General features: G+C 37.5%; 1 protein-coding gene across 1 annotated transcript; it reads right to left on the bottom strand.

The window, feature by feature from the left end:
• Window positions 1-746: 746 nt before the first annotated feature.
• tspan17 (tetraspanin 17) lies at window positions 747-17,308 on the bottom strand. The gene is made up of 9 exons (XM_079630499.1): window positions 16,781-17,308; window positions 8,036-8,086; window positions 6,807-6,953; window positions 6,369-6,539; window positions 6,066-6,191; window positions 4,506-4,553; window positions 3,042-3,158; window positions 1,938-1,967; window positions 747-1,720 (listed from the first exon to the last, which is right to left on the bottom strand). The coding sequence occupies exons 1-9, from the start codon at window positions 16,865-16,867 to the stop codon at window positions 1,538-1,540; spliced, it is 960 nt and encodes a 319-aa protein (XP_079486625.1). The 5' UTR covers window positions 16,868-17,308; the 3' UTR covers window positions 747-1,537.
• Window positions 17,309-18,467: the final 1,159 nt, after the last annotated feature.

The raw sequence follows: 18,467 nt of genomic DNA, 5'->3' as shown, positions 1-18,467 counted from the left end.
TTTCACCCAAGAATACATACATTCATTTTCCTCCTAGATTCTCATTACCATATTGCCTCTGGACTTTAGATTATTTTAATTAATAATTAGGTTAAATTATCTTCTTGTCATTTAATACATTATTAACATCAACAAAGGCAGTACAACAAAAATGATCATTAACCGTATACATACTCTATTATTTAAATAATAAAATGTTTTTATATATAGTGATTTTTATTATTATTGTAATAATATCATACAGAAATGCAACCTAGACATGTTCTTGATAGGCTTTCATGAGGGTCCCTCCATTTAGGTCCACAAAAAGGGGGCTAAACATCATTTAGCATATAATCTGTCTTGTATCTGCATACAAAAAATTGCCTCTAATATACACAGGCAGGAGTCGGCAAACCCCCTCCCAAATCTCCCAAAAAGACCACAGAAGAGAAATCTCACATTTTACTGTTCACTCTGAACACAGAGGTTATATAGACCCTTGAAACACAGTAGATCTTTTTAAACAGATGATTCAGTTCAGTCTGCCGACACTGCTAAAACCATCCGAGCACGTTCTACACACAGTACGTCATTTATCTTACTTTGCACATTATTAGCTTTAAGGTCATGACTCATGACTCAATGCAGACACCTTCTGAACACGCACTGGTATGGTAGTTGTAATGGAATGGACACACATCCATACACGTGTGCATGCGTTTAAAGAGGTCTGCATTGCCATGCTTTTTTTTTATTTTTATATATAGACGATTGCATGCATGTGGCGCAAAGCAAGAGAGACTGAATAGTAAATAAAGCCATTCTAAAGGTCCATGTGCTGCGTAACTGCCGGGGGCTTCGGCTACCATCTCTATAGGGCTCAATAAGGCATGTGATCATACGCAAGGCTAATTCAATCTGTCCACTTCATGTGCACTCACGTCAGATTCATTTCGCAAAGCACTCTGCGTGATCTGAAGTTTCCCAGAGGGAATGTATACCTCATGATTTCTATTAAAAAAAAGTTCAGTTGGTTAGTATAGCGATGTATATCTTCTTTGAGTTAAAGCAGCAGCATATTTATAACAATACATTATTAGTGTCACTATAGCATATCACTATCTAGCAGAGTAGCGAAAACAAAAAAGATTCATAAGCAAGTCTGGGACAGCGGTCAAGTCGATTCATACTCACAGAAGACGACCAAAAAAAACAAGAGAAAATGAGAATAAAATATAGCTACACATACAATAAACAGAACACCTCCCCAACAAATGGTGGAACTATAAATGCGATGGAAAAATAAGAGCATACGTGTAATTATCAAGTACGTTGTACTGATTGGCTACCCTGTGCAACAGAGAGCCAATCAGAGGTAAGAGTCCAACTGTCCATTGGCTCGAATGACTGACAGACAGAATGTCGTGTAAAAAGCTGAATCCACACAAGTGTATAGAGAAATGCACTGCTGTAAGGCTTTGTTTAGTTCATGGCTCCTCTGTTTAAAGTCTCAGTGGTTAAATTGTGTGTTTCTCCAAAGCAAGTCATCCACAGGTTAATGAAAACACCCTCTGCTTGACATTAATTCACCAACGCGAAGGAGAGTCTGGTGAATGTTTTTAATAAGGGCAAACGAAAATAGTGTTCGATCAAGAGACAGCTGCAAGATCGCAGATAGCTTGATCTCGATGTGACATCTCACGTTAAGCTCCATCTGGATACCCTCCATAAGAGCTTGCTTTCAGATAAGGAACCACGAAAAAGAAAAAAAACATAGATGGAAAGTCAGCCAACATACAACGTCCGTAGGGTTAAAAGGGCAGAATTTCCCAGCTCAATGGTGTGTAAACAGTGCTGATTTGCAATTAGCTCTGCTATAATCACAGAGGTCACTGTCAGCTGTCGCCCTCTGCAAAGGGTCACCAGTTGGCTTTGACCGCTCTGATGTCACTCACCAAGTTCTGAGCCAGACATATCCCAAAAATCTGAAACATATTTAAAAAGAAGACATCATAGAGGAGAAAAGAAAATAAGAAAAATTACTATACACATTCAAAGTGCTCTCGTTTTCATTTTTAACTACCCGAAAAGCTGAAAAATCTCTACTAATCTACAGATGTATTACACAGAAACAGTCAAGAAATATCGGGGTCATATTTAAAATTAAAATTATTTTGCATAAAGAAAATGAAGCCTGATTTTATGATCATTATGATTTTTTAACGCCCTTCCTTAAAGGGTTAGTTCACCCAAAAATGAAAATTTGCTGTTAATTTACTCACCTCAATGTATCGTCAGGAGCCACGGGTATTAATTATGGTTTGCATGTATGTTTTTTTGACTCTCAAAGTGACAGTAGCCATTGACTTGCATAATATGAATCACAGAGGGCCGCGGTTTCAGCTAAAAATATTTTTAGTGTTCGACTGAAGGAAAAAAGACACCTACATCTTGCCTGAGGATGAGTATATTAACAGCAAACTTTCATTTTTTGGTGAACTATCCCTTTAATTGCCAGCCTTCACTTTCTGAAATAATAACATAATATTTTAATTATATAGTACATTTTTTAAGTATAAACTACCTTTTGTTGTCAGTAAGATTAAAAGATCATCATCAATGATGCATTAAATTGACAATAAAGACATTTATAATGTTCCAAAAGATTTATATTTCAAATAAATGCTGTTCTTTTGAACTTGCTATTCATCAAAGAATCCTGAATTTTCTAAATCATGGTTTCCACAAAATATTAAGCAGCACAGCTGTTTTCAACATTGAGAATAAGAAGAAATGTTTCTTGAGCAGCAAACCATCATATTAGAATGATTTCTGAAGGACCATGTGACACTGAAGACTGGAGTAATGATGCTTTGGTATCAATTAATGTTGGAACTAGATTTAAAGCTGTATTTTAAGGTTCAACCAGAAGGTGGCAGCATGACATTCATTCTCCATTTTACCACTCAGGCCCGATTCAAGCAAATCTGTTCAGTTATTACTACAGCTTTAACAGATATGTGCATGCTTTGAAGCATTTCCATTATAATTGTCCTTACCTGTAATAATGCAATCCCCACAAAAATCCCAGCAACAATGATCAGATTGTCCTGCAGCCACTTTTCAAACTGCCCCACGCAGCCCTTGGTGTAAATGTACTTCTGCTGATCCAACTCCTATTAAAAACATGATTCAAAACAGCACATCACTTAATGGAAAATGTCAGATCCAAATAAGAAACTAAATCTTCATTTAAGTGCACAACGTGTCATATTGGTGTTCGCTCCTCCGAGTTGACCTTTAATCTTTACACAAGTCCAGAATAAACAACTAGGCCTTCACCTGGGCGGACCTGCGCCTTAATCTATTTGAGAACAAATATCCTCTCTGGAAAACTGGAGGAACTCACTCCCACGCTAAGTAGACAAAATGTCACACGGCTCACCACATATAACCTGACACAGGGAAGATCCAGTTTGTATTACACAGACATACAGGAATGTCTTAACTACTGTCTATCGGATTCTGGGAAGGAAGGGAGATGAAAAGGTGTAATTTGGAGCTGTCAGTGACATTTGAAGGTGAAAAAAAGAGAAAGCCACACAATCCAGCTTTTGTGAAGCATACAAACTTGCTCTCCATAGAATCTTTTGTCCCCCCCAGGAAAGAAGACACAAAAGACTTTAGAAACGTAACGCCAAACCAGTAGGAAGTCGGTGGGATTCAGAGAAAGCCAATGAAAGGTGGAAAATGGTTGAACAAAGAATTTTTTTAAAGGATGAATCTTTAAGCAGACATTGGTTTATTGTCTTTCTAATACCTACAGCTCAAAATAAAAAGTCAGTAAAAAAAACATCATAACAGCAAATAAAACCTATTAAAAGGTGGATTGTAAGAGAAAGAGTATCCATGGATACAGGAGAGACGGTGGTGAACCGTGGGTGCAGTGTCACTCCACCCATGCTGGCATAAGCCGCTGACTTCCCAATTACAGAGCTCCACAATTTCCCGTGGCTAAAACTAGAAACTAATTATCACTTTTAAAGGCTTAAACTGTTATTAAGGAGAAGAAGAAGAGGAATTCAAATGCTCTCAGAATCTCTCATGCGCTTAACCCTTCTGTGCTCTTTTCAAAGGGTGGTCTGACACTCTACACCATTTATATACAATACATTACATGTTTTTTCATCATTAAATATATGGTAAACCTTTAGAATCAGGTCTCATTTGTTAACATATTAAACCGGAAGCTGCATATTTTTTCACAACATTTAAAAATATGCCAGTGTTAGTTAATGAAAATACAATTGTTCAAGTTAGTTCATAGTGCATTTACTAATGATAACAAATACAAGTTTTCATTTTAAAAATGTACTGTTAAATGTTGAAATTAACATTAAGATGAATAAAGGTCGTAGTTAAGTAATGTTAAAAAATTAAATCCTATTGTAAAGTATTATTACCAAGAATATATTATGGATGTGCACAATTGTAACATTTCTAACTAGTAATAACACACTCACTCCTTGATGCCGCACATCATAGCCACACTGTGTATTCAGGACATCCTCCTAGAGAGAGACCAAGAAAATTTTAATTGCAGACTTCACAATAGAATAAAAGTACAGAATAAAACATTTCAGATAAAATATATTGTTTAAGATTACATGAAAAAACATGTTAGGATTGAATAAAAAAAAAAAAAACTTAAGCACCCAACCGAATAGAATATAAAAAGAGACGAGAAGGGTTTTTCACATTCAACCTTTTAACAGCTAAACACTATTATCAGCTAAAATAGTAACAGGTTTCATTTATTAACATTAACTACATCAGTTAACATTGACTAACAATGAAAATCCCCAATAAGCTTTTATTATTTTTAGTTCATGTTAATTTCAACATTTACTTATACATTATTAAAATCAAAAGTTTTAATATTATTGAATGGACCCGAGATTAACATAAACTAACAATAAAGAGCCTTTTTTTATTATTAACTAACGTTAACAAAGATGAATAAATACTGTAACAAATATATTGCTCATTGTTTAATAATGTTAATGCATTAACCAATGGTAACTAATAGGACCTTAGTGTAATTGTTACAAAAAAAAAGGAAAATAACTATAATCTGATTGATTTATAATCTAGTTATCCTATATTTTATATAATAAAAATAAAATGCAAAACCTCACATGTGCTCTTCCCCTAAGCTACATCACTTAGGCCTGGTTTACACCTTGTATTAAGATGCATTTTGGTCGATCGAAACACAAGTGGGCGTCACTAAATACAGGAGTGAATGGGGTCTAAAAATGGGGTCTTGTCAACTTTCGACCACTTCCAGAGGTAGACGAAAACGCATTAGACCGTATTGCTTTTGTAATGTAGACACTCATGTGTTTGAATGTGTTCAAACAGCCACAAAAGCATACTACTGACTTAATGCATAAACATTATGGGAAGCACGCTCGGCAGACGGGATTTAAGCTTTGTCGGCTGGAGACCCAAGTTTGGTTTGAAGACGAAAAACATACCAAACACAATGTTCTCTCGCCATTTCTGATTTCTAATATGCACTCACGGCGTTTGGCGTCTATCAGAGCAGAAACAAAAGCTGCTGCTCAGTGCTCTCCGTACATTTTTCCGTCGTCTCCAGTCGCGTTCATATGTAAATTGCACAAGCTTATTTCACCCATTAGATCAAAAGATCTGAAAAAGCCCATGAATTTACCATAGGCCCTACCTTCGAAGAAATCAGGACAGAAGTAGTTGAATGTGGACAAAAGAGACAGATTAAAACAGCAGGTGTAAACTGGTATGTGTCTCCCTTGTGATCCGATCGACCGAAATGCATCTTAATACCAGGTGTAAACAGGGCCTTAGCTACGTTCTGTTATCCCCAAAAAACAAACCAGCACATTATAGTAACACTCCGTTGTTCAATGAATGAACATATAGGATGTTCAGTTCAAAGCATGCAGTACAGAAGAAAATGTTTAAGATTGTGATAACTTGCTGAAACAGGAGCAGGGAAGAGCAAGTGGTAAACAGATGAAATGATAGTTTCTGGCACTCACAGCAGGGTCTTTGACGCAACAGGAGAAGGGAACACCACAGCTTTCCCGGCTTGGGTTAAAGTCAGTGCAGTTGAAATAGATGTTCAGGTTCCAGTCATTCGGTCCATGAGCACCACAACAAGACCACTGATGTGATACACAACATCACCATTATCATCACACAGTTGTAATTTACAGTTAAAACTTTTCATATAAAAAATGCATGATGACTCAAATTTTCTAGTGCACACTTACATACCATCAGTCTCATTCAAAATATATACCACAGCACAGCAGAAAATGAGAGGGGAAGTGCTGACTCACATATTCTTGAGCAAAGTCAATGAGGTTCTGGAGGTCAATGTCATCCCGATATGCTTTAACATTGTTGTTGATGAAGAAGTTCAGCTGGTCTTTGATCCAGTCTTTGAACACGAAGGCTAAAATGCCAGCTGTGAGCTCCAGGAAAAAGATGAGGCCCAAAAACACTGAAAACTAGAAGAGAAAGCACACAGATCAGAACTTCATTATCCTAAAAATCTTTTTTTTAAGGTAAATATTTCTTCAATAAAATCATTCCCATTTAAATTTCCTCCAGGAGGCATTAGCCTACTTCTGGGTGTATTCTTGAGTTATTGCCAATTCATTTCATTTAAACGTCCGTATCTGGAAACAAATAAGCCTTGAAATCAGAGGCGGCGAAACAGGTTGCAGAAAAATGGGAGGCATGGCTCGCAGGCCGGATAGAAGGGTGGAACTCACAAATTTGAGCAGAAACGTGTTTTCCCGGAGCGCACCGATGCATCCGGCAAATCCGAGGATGAACATCACCCCTCCTACTACGATAAACAGCCAGACAGGGTCGAAGCCGCCCAGATCTGTGATGGAGGAAATGTTTGACAGCACTCCCTGTGGGACAGACACATCAGACAGAGTTGTTGTAAGTTCACATCCTGACCTTAAAATCCTTCACCACCCGCAACTCTCCACGGTGATTCATGCCTTACACGTTTGGATTTCCACATCAGGGTGGAATCTCATTTCAATCCCAGAACCAACAGCAGGTTTTAGACCATGCTGACAGTGAATATAAACAAGGTTCCTTTTTTGTGTGTTCTTTCTTTGTCATGATGGCGAAAGAATAGGCGGCTCTGAAAATCCACTTGAACACTTATTTAAAATCACAATTTCAAATTCAACACCCTCAGTCCGATTCTTAATGCTTTGTTTCTGTAATTAACATTTAGCAAATGTAAAAATGAACCCTTTATTAATTATTTACATGGTGTTACCAAGATGTTCCTTAATTGGCTGACATTAATACAAAGTGCCATATGGCCTACACGTGTCTTTTAGCAGAACAATCAACGACTGAAATGGAGCAATTTCCAGGTTATTAATCAGCCAATTGACTTCTAGATTCATTAAGTCGCCTCAAATTAGTGTGAAGAAATTACATTCACCTTTCATGCATGAATACATAACAGTGAGGGTGACCTTTTCCGAGAGGGACGACAAATCGGAGAGAGAATAGTCACAATAAATACAAAGTCTTATTGAGCTATGCGGCATGGTTAAAGGTCTGCAACAAAAATATAACAAAGTCATTAAAATGTCATGGAAATAAATAAAAGATGCCACCCATATGCTCGCAAATGTCATGGTTTAAGGAGGCTTTAATGGAGGTTTCAGACATCAAAAGGAGGAAAAAGCAACATGGGGGATTCACAGAACTGCTTTACATTTGGCAAAATGAACCTTTCATAAAATAAAGCATGAAGTCCAAGAGGAAAAGATGTTAAACATTAATTATGATGCTTACAGGCAGACCGAATGAGACAACGGGGTATGTGTAGGTCGTTTGTACTTTTAAAGTGTTTCTGTTTATGTCTATGATTATGTTGCTCTGGCAACCACATGGATAATAATATTAGGAATTTGAGGCATGTCACCGATCGTTGTGTTACTCTGTATTTGTGTTTCCAACTTGCCTTTTCTGCCCAAGCCCAAAGTCCAATACCCAGGAATGCAGCTCCCAGCAACTGCAACACACAACAGAATTTATCACATTTACACCACTTAAACAATTCATTCTCGCTCCATAATGGCATGAGGTTACTGCTGTGTGCAGACAGCACTGCGCTCTCTTTATCTGAGGGCAAACCATCCGAAACAGAAAAAAAAACTAGGCAGAGTTTCTATCAAAGATCCGGAAAGCAGCGATTTCCCTGCATGCACTGCCATTTTATGGCATACGGTTCTCTGAGAAGGAGCCAAGACTTGTTATTACCTGAATGAGAGAAATCACTTGGATGACACTGCTTACAGGAACCTGTTTTATTCCATTGAGGTTTATCGTTCAATAATTATTATTTTTTTTAACACTTTTTTTTTTTTTTACAGGATGAACAATAAAAGTAAAAACAATATTAACAAAAGGAAGGAGAATGAATTATGCATAAATATATCCCAGATATATGCTATGTAGCATACATAGCTTAATACCTATACATATCCACGTATATTCTTAAATATCAATCATCATAACCTATACATATCCACGTATATTCTTAAATATCAATCATCATATACATAACATATATGTAAGCACTGACCCCCCTATTTATATAAAAAATTAAAATAAAATAAAAAATTAAAATAAAAAAAGTACACTGAATGGTTCAATAATTTTCCTGTTCTGGCATGTGTACCTAACAAGATCCATGGCAAATCATTTTGTAAATTGCCGATCACACTTTAAAGGGATAGTTTACTAAAAAAAAGTCTTTCATTAATTTCTCACCCAGAAGTTGCTCCAAATTCATTCTTCAGAAAAAGAGCGGTTATTGATATTCTCATTGGATAACAACACAAGTTTTACAAAGCAATCGTTTTGGTGGTCAACCGATATTGATTTTTATTGATGGCCGATACAGATATCTTAGGGGGCAAGATGGCTGATATATCTGATATCATATCATTTAATTTAAAGATAGTAAAAACACATGCTTAACAATTGCTAAAATTAAATGTAGGCTATATTTATTTTACTAAATTAGAAATACATAATTTGAAAATTAATATGAATAAATAATCAAAGTAAGAGTCCTGCACGGTCAAAATAAGAGCATGTTTCTGACACATCTGCCAAATAGAAAAATGTATCAGCCAATGGCAATAATTAAAAACAATATCGGCCATGCCAATGTATCGGTTGACTATATCATATAGACCTTAGCCAGGGTAGTGCCGCATTTAATTTTTTGACAGTAATGAAAAGGAGGCTGTGAGGGATATAATTATAATGAATTCAATGGATTGTACTGTTGTTTTAACAACATATTGTTCCGCTGATGAAATGTCTTTCCAAGAAAAACTTTCAGTAGACAAAAACTAAGGGCGTGTCCACACTTGTAGTTAGTTTCTCTTGGTCTGGTTCGCTTAGCGTTCATACTGTCATTTTCATATTTTGCTACTAAACTTGTTGAAAATCCAAAACAATACTGTGTGCTGGGCTAAATGCGCTCGCTGTATGTGCGTACATATGATGGTATATCGTGTAGCTGATAACTCTTGAAGAGCTTATAAATTGTGTAAAAGTGTCAAAACAGGGGCAAGAATCCCTCCGCCACACACAAACAAATATCTGCTGCGAGGAGATGCGGTTCTAATGTGATGGGCAACATCGTGACTATAACAAGAAAAAACAAGAATGCTTGAGAATTCTGTCATTTTTTGGGTCGTATCTTGTGACAGCATGTCCTGTTTTTGGTTTGTATAGATGTCTTTGGTCCGTGTTGCGATCGTATTTCATTCGAACCACACCAGAGTTCGTTTGGAAACAGACCGAGACACATTTTTTCAGCAGTCTCAGTCTACTTGTTTGGTGTGCACCAGGGTTCGGATGGTAGCGTTCACACTTAGGCTATTCAAATAACCCGCACTAACAGAGCAATCGCACCAGAGTTCGTTTTAATCTAACCAAACCTGCCAAATGTGAACACAGCCTATAAACACTTTTAAAAGTGGTGAATAATACATGATATTATATTACAAAGAACCTTTTTACAATGCATGCCATTGTAAATTCGGTAAGTCTATCCCTCACAGCCTCGTTTTTATCTGCTTTGAATTCAATATCGCATCTGTGATGGATTTTTAAAAAATGAATCATTACTGACATTTCTTTTTCTTGCATGATTAATTTTGATATGCTTTTGAAAATGAAATGTCCCCAACACTTTGACAAAGTCCATGTTTGTCTGAATAAAGTCTGAATATAATAAAATGAGAAAGGAAACTTTGAAAATCATGTCACCTTTGCCATGCTCCTATTCTATAAAAACTGTTGTACTTGTGTTTGCTGGTAGGATTCTTTCTAAAATTGGTCTGACGTCCTCCGGCCGCGATTAAAGTATATTCTAAGGCATTGTCTGGAGTCTGTCTGATTAGCATGCTAGTCACTAGAGATATTGCTTCTTTTCTTAAGTGATAGTGTTCAAAAAGGTTGAGACGTCGACAGACTCAAAGCCAGTTGTCGATAGTAGACGCAGTGCTAGACTATAAATATTATTAAGTGTTGACTTTAGATGCTTGATGTCGAATGGACACCCAGGTAAATGTAAGTCAGGTGCGTAGGGGAAAATCTACCACACATCAAACCTGAGTAAGGTCTCAGAAAACTTCTGAGTCACAAATGTAATTTTTTATATATAAAAAAAGTCATACACCACTTTATTACACAGAGATGGTACAGGAAATGACCAGAGAGAGAGAATGGGATAAGACTTTGAGACACAGCTCAACATGTCTTAAGCACATGCACCAACTACTAGGTCATGACACCAACTACAGTACTATTTTACTTGGGGCTAAACCATGCAATGAAAAATGTTTTTTTTCTGCAAGTTTGATTTAATGTCTGACCTTCTTGGTCTAATGTGTTATCAAAACTACAGATTCCCTGTCAAACCTCCACTGGGCTCTCTCAGCTGTGTGTTTGACTGCAGGTTAGAGCAATCCCAGCGTGAGGGGAAACGTGAGAGCGGGAAGGTGAGAGTAAGAGGTCGGGTATCAGCAGCCGCAAATCCCATAATCCCATTTCCCTGTGGTCTCGGCTAATCCAATGGATGGATGGGACAGAGCTAAGGGCCAGTCATCCACTGCACACACTTTCTCTGTCAATCCGTACCACTGATTCCCGCTCATCACTATCATGAAGACATCAGTCTATCTCCCCCGGTCCTGACGGTCTTGATCCAGGGGAGGCCAGTGTTGTGTCATGCCCACGTGGATATCGGGATTAATACACAATCAAGCATTGTAGAGCACTTAAACAGCTTATTTAGTAATTCTGGACAACCAGAGGAGAGCTGCTATCTCACACAGTAGGATGATTAGACATACAGTAGGCCTATCTCTGTATTATCACAAACGGCAGCCAAATAAACTCTTGGCTTAAACTCTCAGCTGTGACAGGGAGCAGAACCACTTTTTCCACCAGCTGTTACAGCCATAAGAACAGCTTTTGCTTTCCTTCTCCATCTTCTGACATCTTTATCTTTATTTGATTAAAGAACTGCTGCATCACCGTGGAAACTTATGCTTATGGAAAGTCTGACTCAGTAGTAGTATTTCTGGCTTTAGTACTGCTTGCTAAGGCAAGCATCCATATTACGGTAACTTTGCTCACAGTACTCGGGGTTAGAGATTTGAATAAACAGCTAACTTTCTCATAAATTGTTATTTTTGCTGCCAAGTGTGAACACACCAAAAGTGTACAATAACTTCTAAACTATCTGACTTGTGATTTACACCTGGAGGGTGATAAAACTCACCCTCATGTCGTCCAAAACCTGTATGACTTTCTTGCTTCTGTGGAACACAAAAGAAGATATTTTGAAGAATGTTGCAACCGTCCATACAATGAAAGTCAATGGGGTCCAAAACAAATTCATTGTAACTCAGTCATACGGGTTTGGAACAAGCAACTGACTGCAGAGTTTTCTTTTTCAGTTCATTATCCCTTTAAGCAAGCACCTAGCAACCACATAGCAGCATATTAAAATTACTCAGAAAACCTCAGCAACTGCATTGCAACACCCTGGCACAAGAACAAACACCACCATTTTCTTCAGAATACATAAAAGTCTAGTGTTGTCCTCATAACGTTTGTATTAGGTTTACGGGAGCCTGTTTATGCTTCTAACTGGTTAGAAAATATATTTGATCTTTCTCTGGCCTGTAAAATGGAAATATTGACAAGATTATAATTTCCAACAGGACGCCGGAGATGTGTTACGAGTGGACTTCTAGGCCTTATCAGGGGGATGAATATTCTTATTACCACATAATTGCTAAGTGTCAGCACTGCCTCAAAATCGGCATATTAGAGTAATTTTTTATATTTGATGGAACAGAATGACTCTGGCTTGATTCATTTGTGTTTTAGTGAGAATGAGTCGATGTGTACGAGTGAGAGTGGGGCCTGCTGGGAAATGGCATGGAAATAAACTCCCTCGCAGAGCAACAGAGGAAGAGGGGGAACGGACATGTGGTTCCCATCTGCCATATGAACCTGGAGGATATGAAAAGGAAAAACATACAAAAACACGGGGCTACACATGATCTCAGCACGAGCTCAAGCAAGGACACAAACACACGCAGTAAACACTTCAGGTTTCTCTCAGAAATCAGGAACGTGTGTTGCTTTGTTTGTACACAATACACGAGGCAGACACATTAAGAGTGCAAACAAATGCATCAGTCAAATGTTTTTGTCGCATCAGGGGCGGTGTGTGTGACAATAGTCGCACGGCCCCCGTCAGCTCCATAGCGTGAGGATGAATGGGGTTCACTGAGACACACAGTGCCGCGGCTCGCACTCGGGCCCCTCAGACGCTGTGGGAACAGCACGTCCCTTCTCACACACACCATTCACACTCACCCCCAAACATCTTCATTTGAATACAAGACAAGGGGGCTGTGAGGCTCCCAAATGGAGAGGAGGAAATGTTGGGAATGTTAAGATGTCCCTGCAAAGCCTCCCGGGTAGATATCAGACCGCGATTACAGAGCGAGGCGTCTGTAATTACAGGCAGTCAACTTGGCCCAGTCTGAGGCAGGCGAAGTGAGTGCTCTGTTGGGATCAGGTAGGTTTCTGACCCATCAGACTGTCTCCACTTTAAACCAATCAGACAGGCATTAGACGGTACGGGTGCACAGGGGTCAAACAGTCTGCAAAGACAAAAGGAGTCGAGAGACAATGGAAGGCTTTCAGACATGACGAGGGGACAATAAATGCAAGGAAGTATAAAAATCAGACTTAATTATTGATGCTTTTGCTCATAATTAGAGTTAGGGGTTTGAACGTATCCATAACACAACAAGCACTCATCCAGCACGGTTCAAGCTACAAGACATGAATGATATCTCCAATTATGAGAGTTGTTGAAAAGAGGTTTTCTATTACTTTGTAAGTGGTAACTGGTAAGATGTACAATTTTCTCCTTAAGCATTTTTAACTGATTAGTATTTTTTAGGTCAGCTGTCATACAGTAGGGTGTGGTATGCACCTTCGAGTGGGTTTATCAACCACCATTAATAGGAAAACAAGAAGCTCAAATGTGCGCGAGAACCAATTGCTGAGTCCCAATTCGCATACTATTCATCCTAAAATCAGTATTCCAAAGTTACCGTTTCATCTGATTTTTCCGGTTAGAATCCGAAGTACAGATCCACTTACGACTAACGACTAAAATTGCCCACAACCCACTGTGCATTGGACAAGGATTCACTTAGAATTACAAACACGCATACAAACTACAAACATGGTGGATGTGTGAGTCCGACGGTTATTTATATGTATATTTGAAAAAATTCAACCTCACGCCTGCAGTGTTATTTTAGTATTATACTATAGCATTTATTAATATTCTGAATTGGCTTTTATTTTCTATACATTCAGTTTTCATTTTACTTTTTAAATTGTAGTAATTTAGCTTTCATTTATTTTTACTTTTTAAATTGTAGTAGGCTAATTTAGCTTTCATTTATTTTTATTTTGGTTCCAGTTTTTGGTCATTCTAATACTTTATTATTTTTATTTCACAAGTTTAAGTTGTCTAATATGTAGTCATATTTAGCCTATATTTTTTTTATTTCAGCTTTTTTATAATAGGTTTATATAGGTTTAGCTTGACAATAACAACACTGCAAACTTGAAAAGAAAGTTTCAAGTGTTTTCGTCCATACAATGAAAGTCAAAACAACACCGAATTACCATTGATGCTTGCTCAACTGCATGGACAAAAAAACAAAACAAAAACACATCTCTAAATATATAGACCTATTCTAAAAATACCTTCTTTTGTGACCCACAGAAGAAAAAGAGTCATGAGGGTAAGTAAATAATAACAGAACTTTAATTTTTTAGATGAACTTTAAGAATCAGATTTGACTCCGATAGTGAACTGCACCTGAAAAGATTAGGCTAAGTCATGCGTTTAATTGAACTACAATGTTTAAGAGAGGCTTGATTTCAGCTTCCAGGAGTATAGACTGACATTCTGGACACAATTTGGTGAAAACACTGGCGTCTAAGTTTCAACAAAACACAACAGGCTCTCTATAACGTGGGAACAATGGCAGTAGGAGGGCTAGCTGTTACAGAGGGCAGCGGAACATTATGCAAGGTTAACATTTCAGACGGGACAGCATTAAAGCATGAGGGGGCACCAATTACCATCACGTCCTCCAGAGGAGTCTTCACTGCCCCATTCAATACTAACCAATGAAGAGACCCAAGCTGGAATTTATGACATCAAGAAGCTTAACAGAATCATACTCCAGGCGATGTGTTCACCCCAGGAGTGACTCATGGAAGCTTCCCGCTCTAAGTGATTCCTTTTATCTCACAATTTATCACTCTCTTACATGAAAACCATAGTGGAGTGATTGGTCCTCAGTGATGAGGTAATGGAGAAATGTCCATATTTAAGAATTAAGAGACAGTTAAGAGAGAGATTTTACCCACCAAAAATAAAATTGTTATAATTTGCTCACTCTCAAGTTGTTCCAATCCAAACCCAACTGGATATTTTCCATACCATTAGTGAACATGGCTGTCAAGCTTCAAGGAGGATCAACAATAGCACAATAACAGTCACACATACAGCTCATTTCCTGTATTTCAAGTTTCCATAAAGAGTTAGTTCACCATACAATGAAAATTCTGTTATTAATTACTCAGCGTCATGTCGTTCCAAACCCGCAAGACATTCGTTCATCTTCGGAACACAAATCTTTTTGATGAAATCTGAGAGCGTTCCTGTCCCTCCATTGACAGTCCTTGCAACTACCACTTTCAAGCCACAGAAAGGTAGTGAATACATAATTAAAGTAATCCATGTGACTCCAGTGGTTTAACCTAAATCTTATTAATCAACCTGAGTGCTTCGTTTGTGCACAAAAAAATATAATTTATCACTTTATTACAACATATGAATCTCCAATGCCCGTTCACAAGAGCTCCACGACGTAGGCCTATCGCGTGTTGTGTTGATGCGAGATCCGATGTTGTTATGACAGAAAGCTCTCAGATTTCATGAAAAAGATGTTCCGAAGATTTTTTGATTTTTTGAGTGAACTAACCCTATAGTCATGTAGGATAGCTATACAGTGCACAGGCCGTGTGGACTACTTTTATGGTGATTTTACATTGTTTATCTTTTGTAGCTTGACGGCCCTTGGTCACTATGAACTGTCATTACCGGTATGTGGGAAAACTAAAGGAAGATTATTTTTTTATTACTCCAAGGGGGGAAAATAACAGCAAACAACATGACAATGAGTAAATAATGACAGATTTTAGGTGAGCTATCCCTTTTTAATAAAGCAAAATATTCCCAACACTTGGATCAATATCAATGCTGAAGCATGTAAACCACATAAAATGAAACCATACACCTAAAATATATACTTTGTCTGATTGGAATTATATCGGATAAATAATAAGAATAGATAGCAGAAAAACTAACATTTTGTGATTTAGCGTTACAATCAATAACACCATAACCGAATTGCTCTAGAACTGATAGAATCACTTTTCCTCTAAATCACTACAAGAACATGGAAAATCCATTTGTTGAAAAGAGAAAGACTGAAAAGGTCAAAAAAAGTATCAATTCCTACATAGACATGGGGAAACTGAATGGTGTGTGAGGTAATCTCTGTTAAACCTGTGAATTGACCCAAGCTCGCCCAACTAATGAGACCTGGGTAATCCTATTTATCCTCCACTCCCCCCACTTCTCAATGGGATGTATTCTCCAGACCTGGAAAGGTAAGTTACTGAAAAAACAAGATCCAACAAAACCAGAAGTTAATCCATTCCCATGGGAAACAGGTGATTTTTCTAACGTTAAGTTACCTGGATGGGAATTTGAGAATCTATCCAACATTATACACCTCAGAAAGATAATTTACTAACGTTATACAAGTAAATACAAATATGAACACCGATACGTAATATTTCATACGGTCATGTTACATATTGTGAAATTAATAAGGTAACGTTAGGATAATTATCTATCCCGCTAAACTTGTTTTGAAATATCGATTTGTTTAACTGTTAACGTTACTTAGATGTTGGAGAAACAGTGAAAAGACTAGTATGGAGGCATAACGTTAATGATTTTGAGAGACACAAAAATAAGCAAATTATCCACAAAACTTACCCAAAATATGATGTTGAATCCGAATAAGAAGTATTTAACACAGCAGCTGACCTCTGCTCCTTTAAAGTGATGCTGTTTTCTGCTCATTTTGTCCAGGGCAGCTAACGCTGTTGTGTTGATTCAAAGACCAGCTAAATACAAACGCAACGGCAACAATTCGATTCGACAACGATTCATGCATCTACATTTCCGACGAAGCTGCGAACCAGCAATACATCGCAAACCACAACACTGCACCATCAACAGACGCTTTTCCCACAGAGCTGAATTCTTCAGTTTTTAACATATAAAAAAAGGGGTGAATGGGGGGGAAATTAATGTTCCAGATCCCCCCTGATAAACCCCGCTCGCTTTGGTTTGGTGTCATGAGATGTGTTTGATATTTTAACCTTGTTGTGAACGTCCCGAGGAAACAATCCAAAGCAATCTAACAATCCAGTAAGAATAGAGAAGCGTGACACTGCACTCAGAGGACAAGAGCTCACTGTCAAGTGTACGAGCTGTCATAGTAAAAGTCCTGTCAGCGACAGAATCCATTACATTGATGATTTATTTAACCAACAAGTCATTGTGAAATATACAATGTCTTTCACCTTGGTCAACTTTTTAACAGATTAGGTTCGAAATCTGTTGTGTTCATCTTGAGTAAGTATTCTTTTCCAATGAAATTGTAAGCATGTTGTTGTTTTTATTTATATCCTTAATTTATTTAAACTACTGTTTAGTAGCCTATTAGCATATTACATGTCCTGCCCCCAATCTTGTAATTCCCACCCTGCATTAATAAACTGTATTTTGCATATTCCATATGTAAATTCATTTAAATTCATGTTTTTATATAAATAAAAAAAATCCTTTCTTTTTGATTGATTTTGATTTACCCTTAATTTCCTATATTTCTGTAATTAATTTCCTCTATTGTCTATTCCACTTAATAGCTTATATACTTTGGCAATGTAGTAAATGCTGACAATCATGTGTTATAATTGAAACTTCTGCTTTGTCTGACAAAATTCTCCAAATTTAATTTTAATTACAATAGTTGATTTTGTGTTTTGCATTAATAATGACACTTCAAAAAATATATGAATATTAATAATAAATATAGCTGCAAGCAGCAATCACCGGGGCCAAGCGCAAGCAAGACGACAAGACATGCCAAAGTGGCTGGGAGTGTGAGACCCACTGCAGCAAGGAGCAATTAAAGACATTTGAAGATGAATTTGGGCAAAATGGTTGAAAAATCACATACAATAACTAAAAATATGATTATCACTTTCGACCAATAGGTGGCGCAGTTACGAAACTGATGTGATGTGGTCAGAGTGAAGTGACAATGACACATACAAAGTTTGGTGTCAATATGTCAAGGCATTGCAGATATAAAGCCTGAATAGTCATTTTGGCATCATGCCTCAACTTTGCCACTGCGGTATACGAAAACGGTTTCGTCTATCGACACGAAATCCATAACTTTTACTCGGCACGGTCTGGAGATGACACGATCCGATTTTGGTGAAAATCGGACGTTCGGTCTAGGAGGAGTTCGAAAAAGTAGGTTTTAAAAGAAAATAAAGATGGCGGACAGGAAGTTTGGCTGACTATGGCAAAATTGGTATCTATGTTTTCAGCATAACCCAAGGAATCTATTGAGATCAGTGTCATTACTATAGGCAAATTTATTCAA

Source organism: Phoxinus phoxinus (genome assembly GCF_949152265.1).
Source record: "Phoxinus phoxinus genome assembly, chromosome: 12".
Lineage (NCBI taxonomy): Eukaryota > Metazoa > Chordata > Actinopteri > Cypriniformes > Leuciscidae > Phoxinus > Phoxinus phoxinus.
Note: the sequence above shows the minus strand (reverse complement) of the source record. Positions and strands in the feature narration are given on the sequence as shown.

Coding starts and splice junctions, on each gene's coding strand:
- tspan17 (XM_079630499.1), bottom strand. CDS start 16,867: ATGAGCAGAAAACAGCATCACTTTAAAGGAGCAGAGGTCAGCTGCTGT. Junction 8,087..16,780: donor GATTCAACATCATATTTTGG/GTAAGTTTTGTG, acceptor TGTGTGTTGCAG/TTGCTGGGAGCTGCATTCCT. Junction 3,159..4,505: donor ATGATGTGCGGCATCAAGGA/GTGAGTGTGTTA, acceptor TGTTTTTAATAG/GAGTTGGATCAGCAGAAGTA.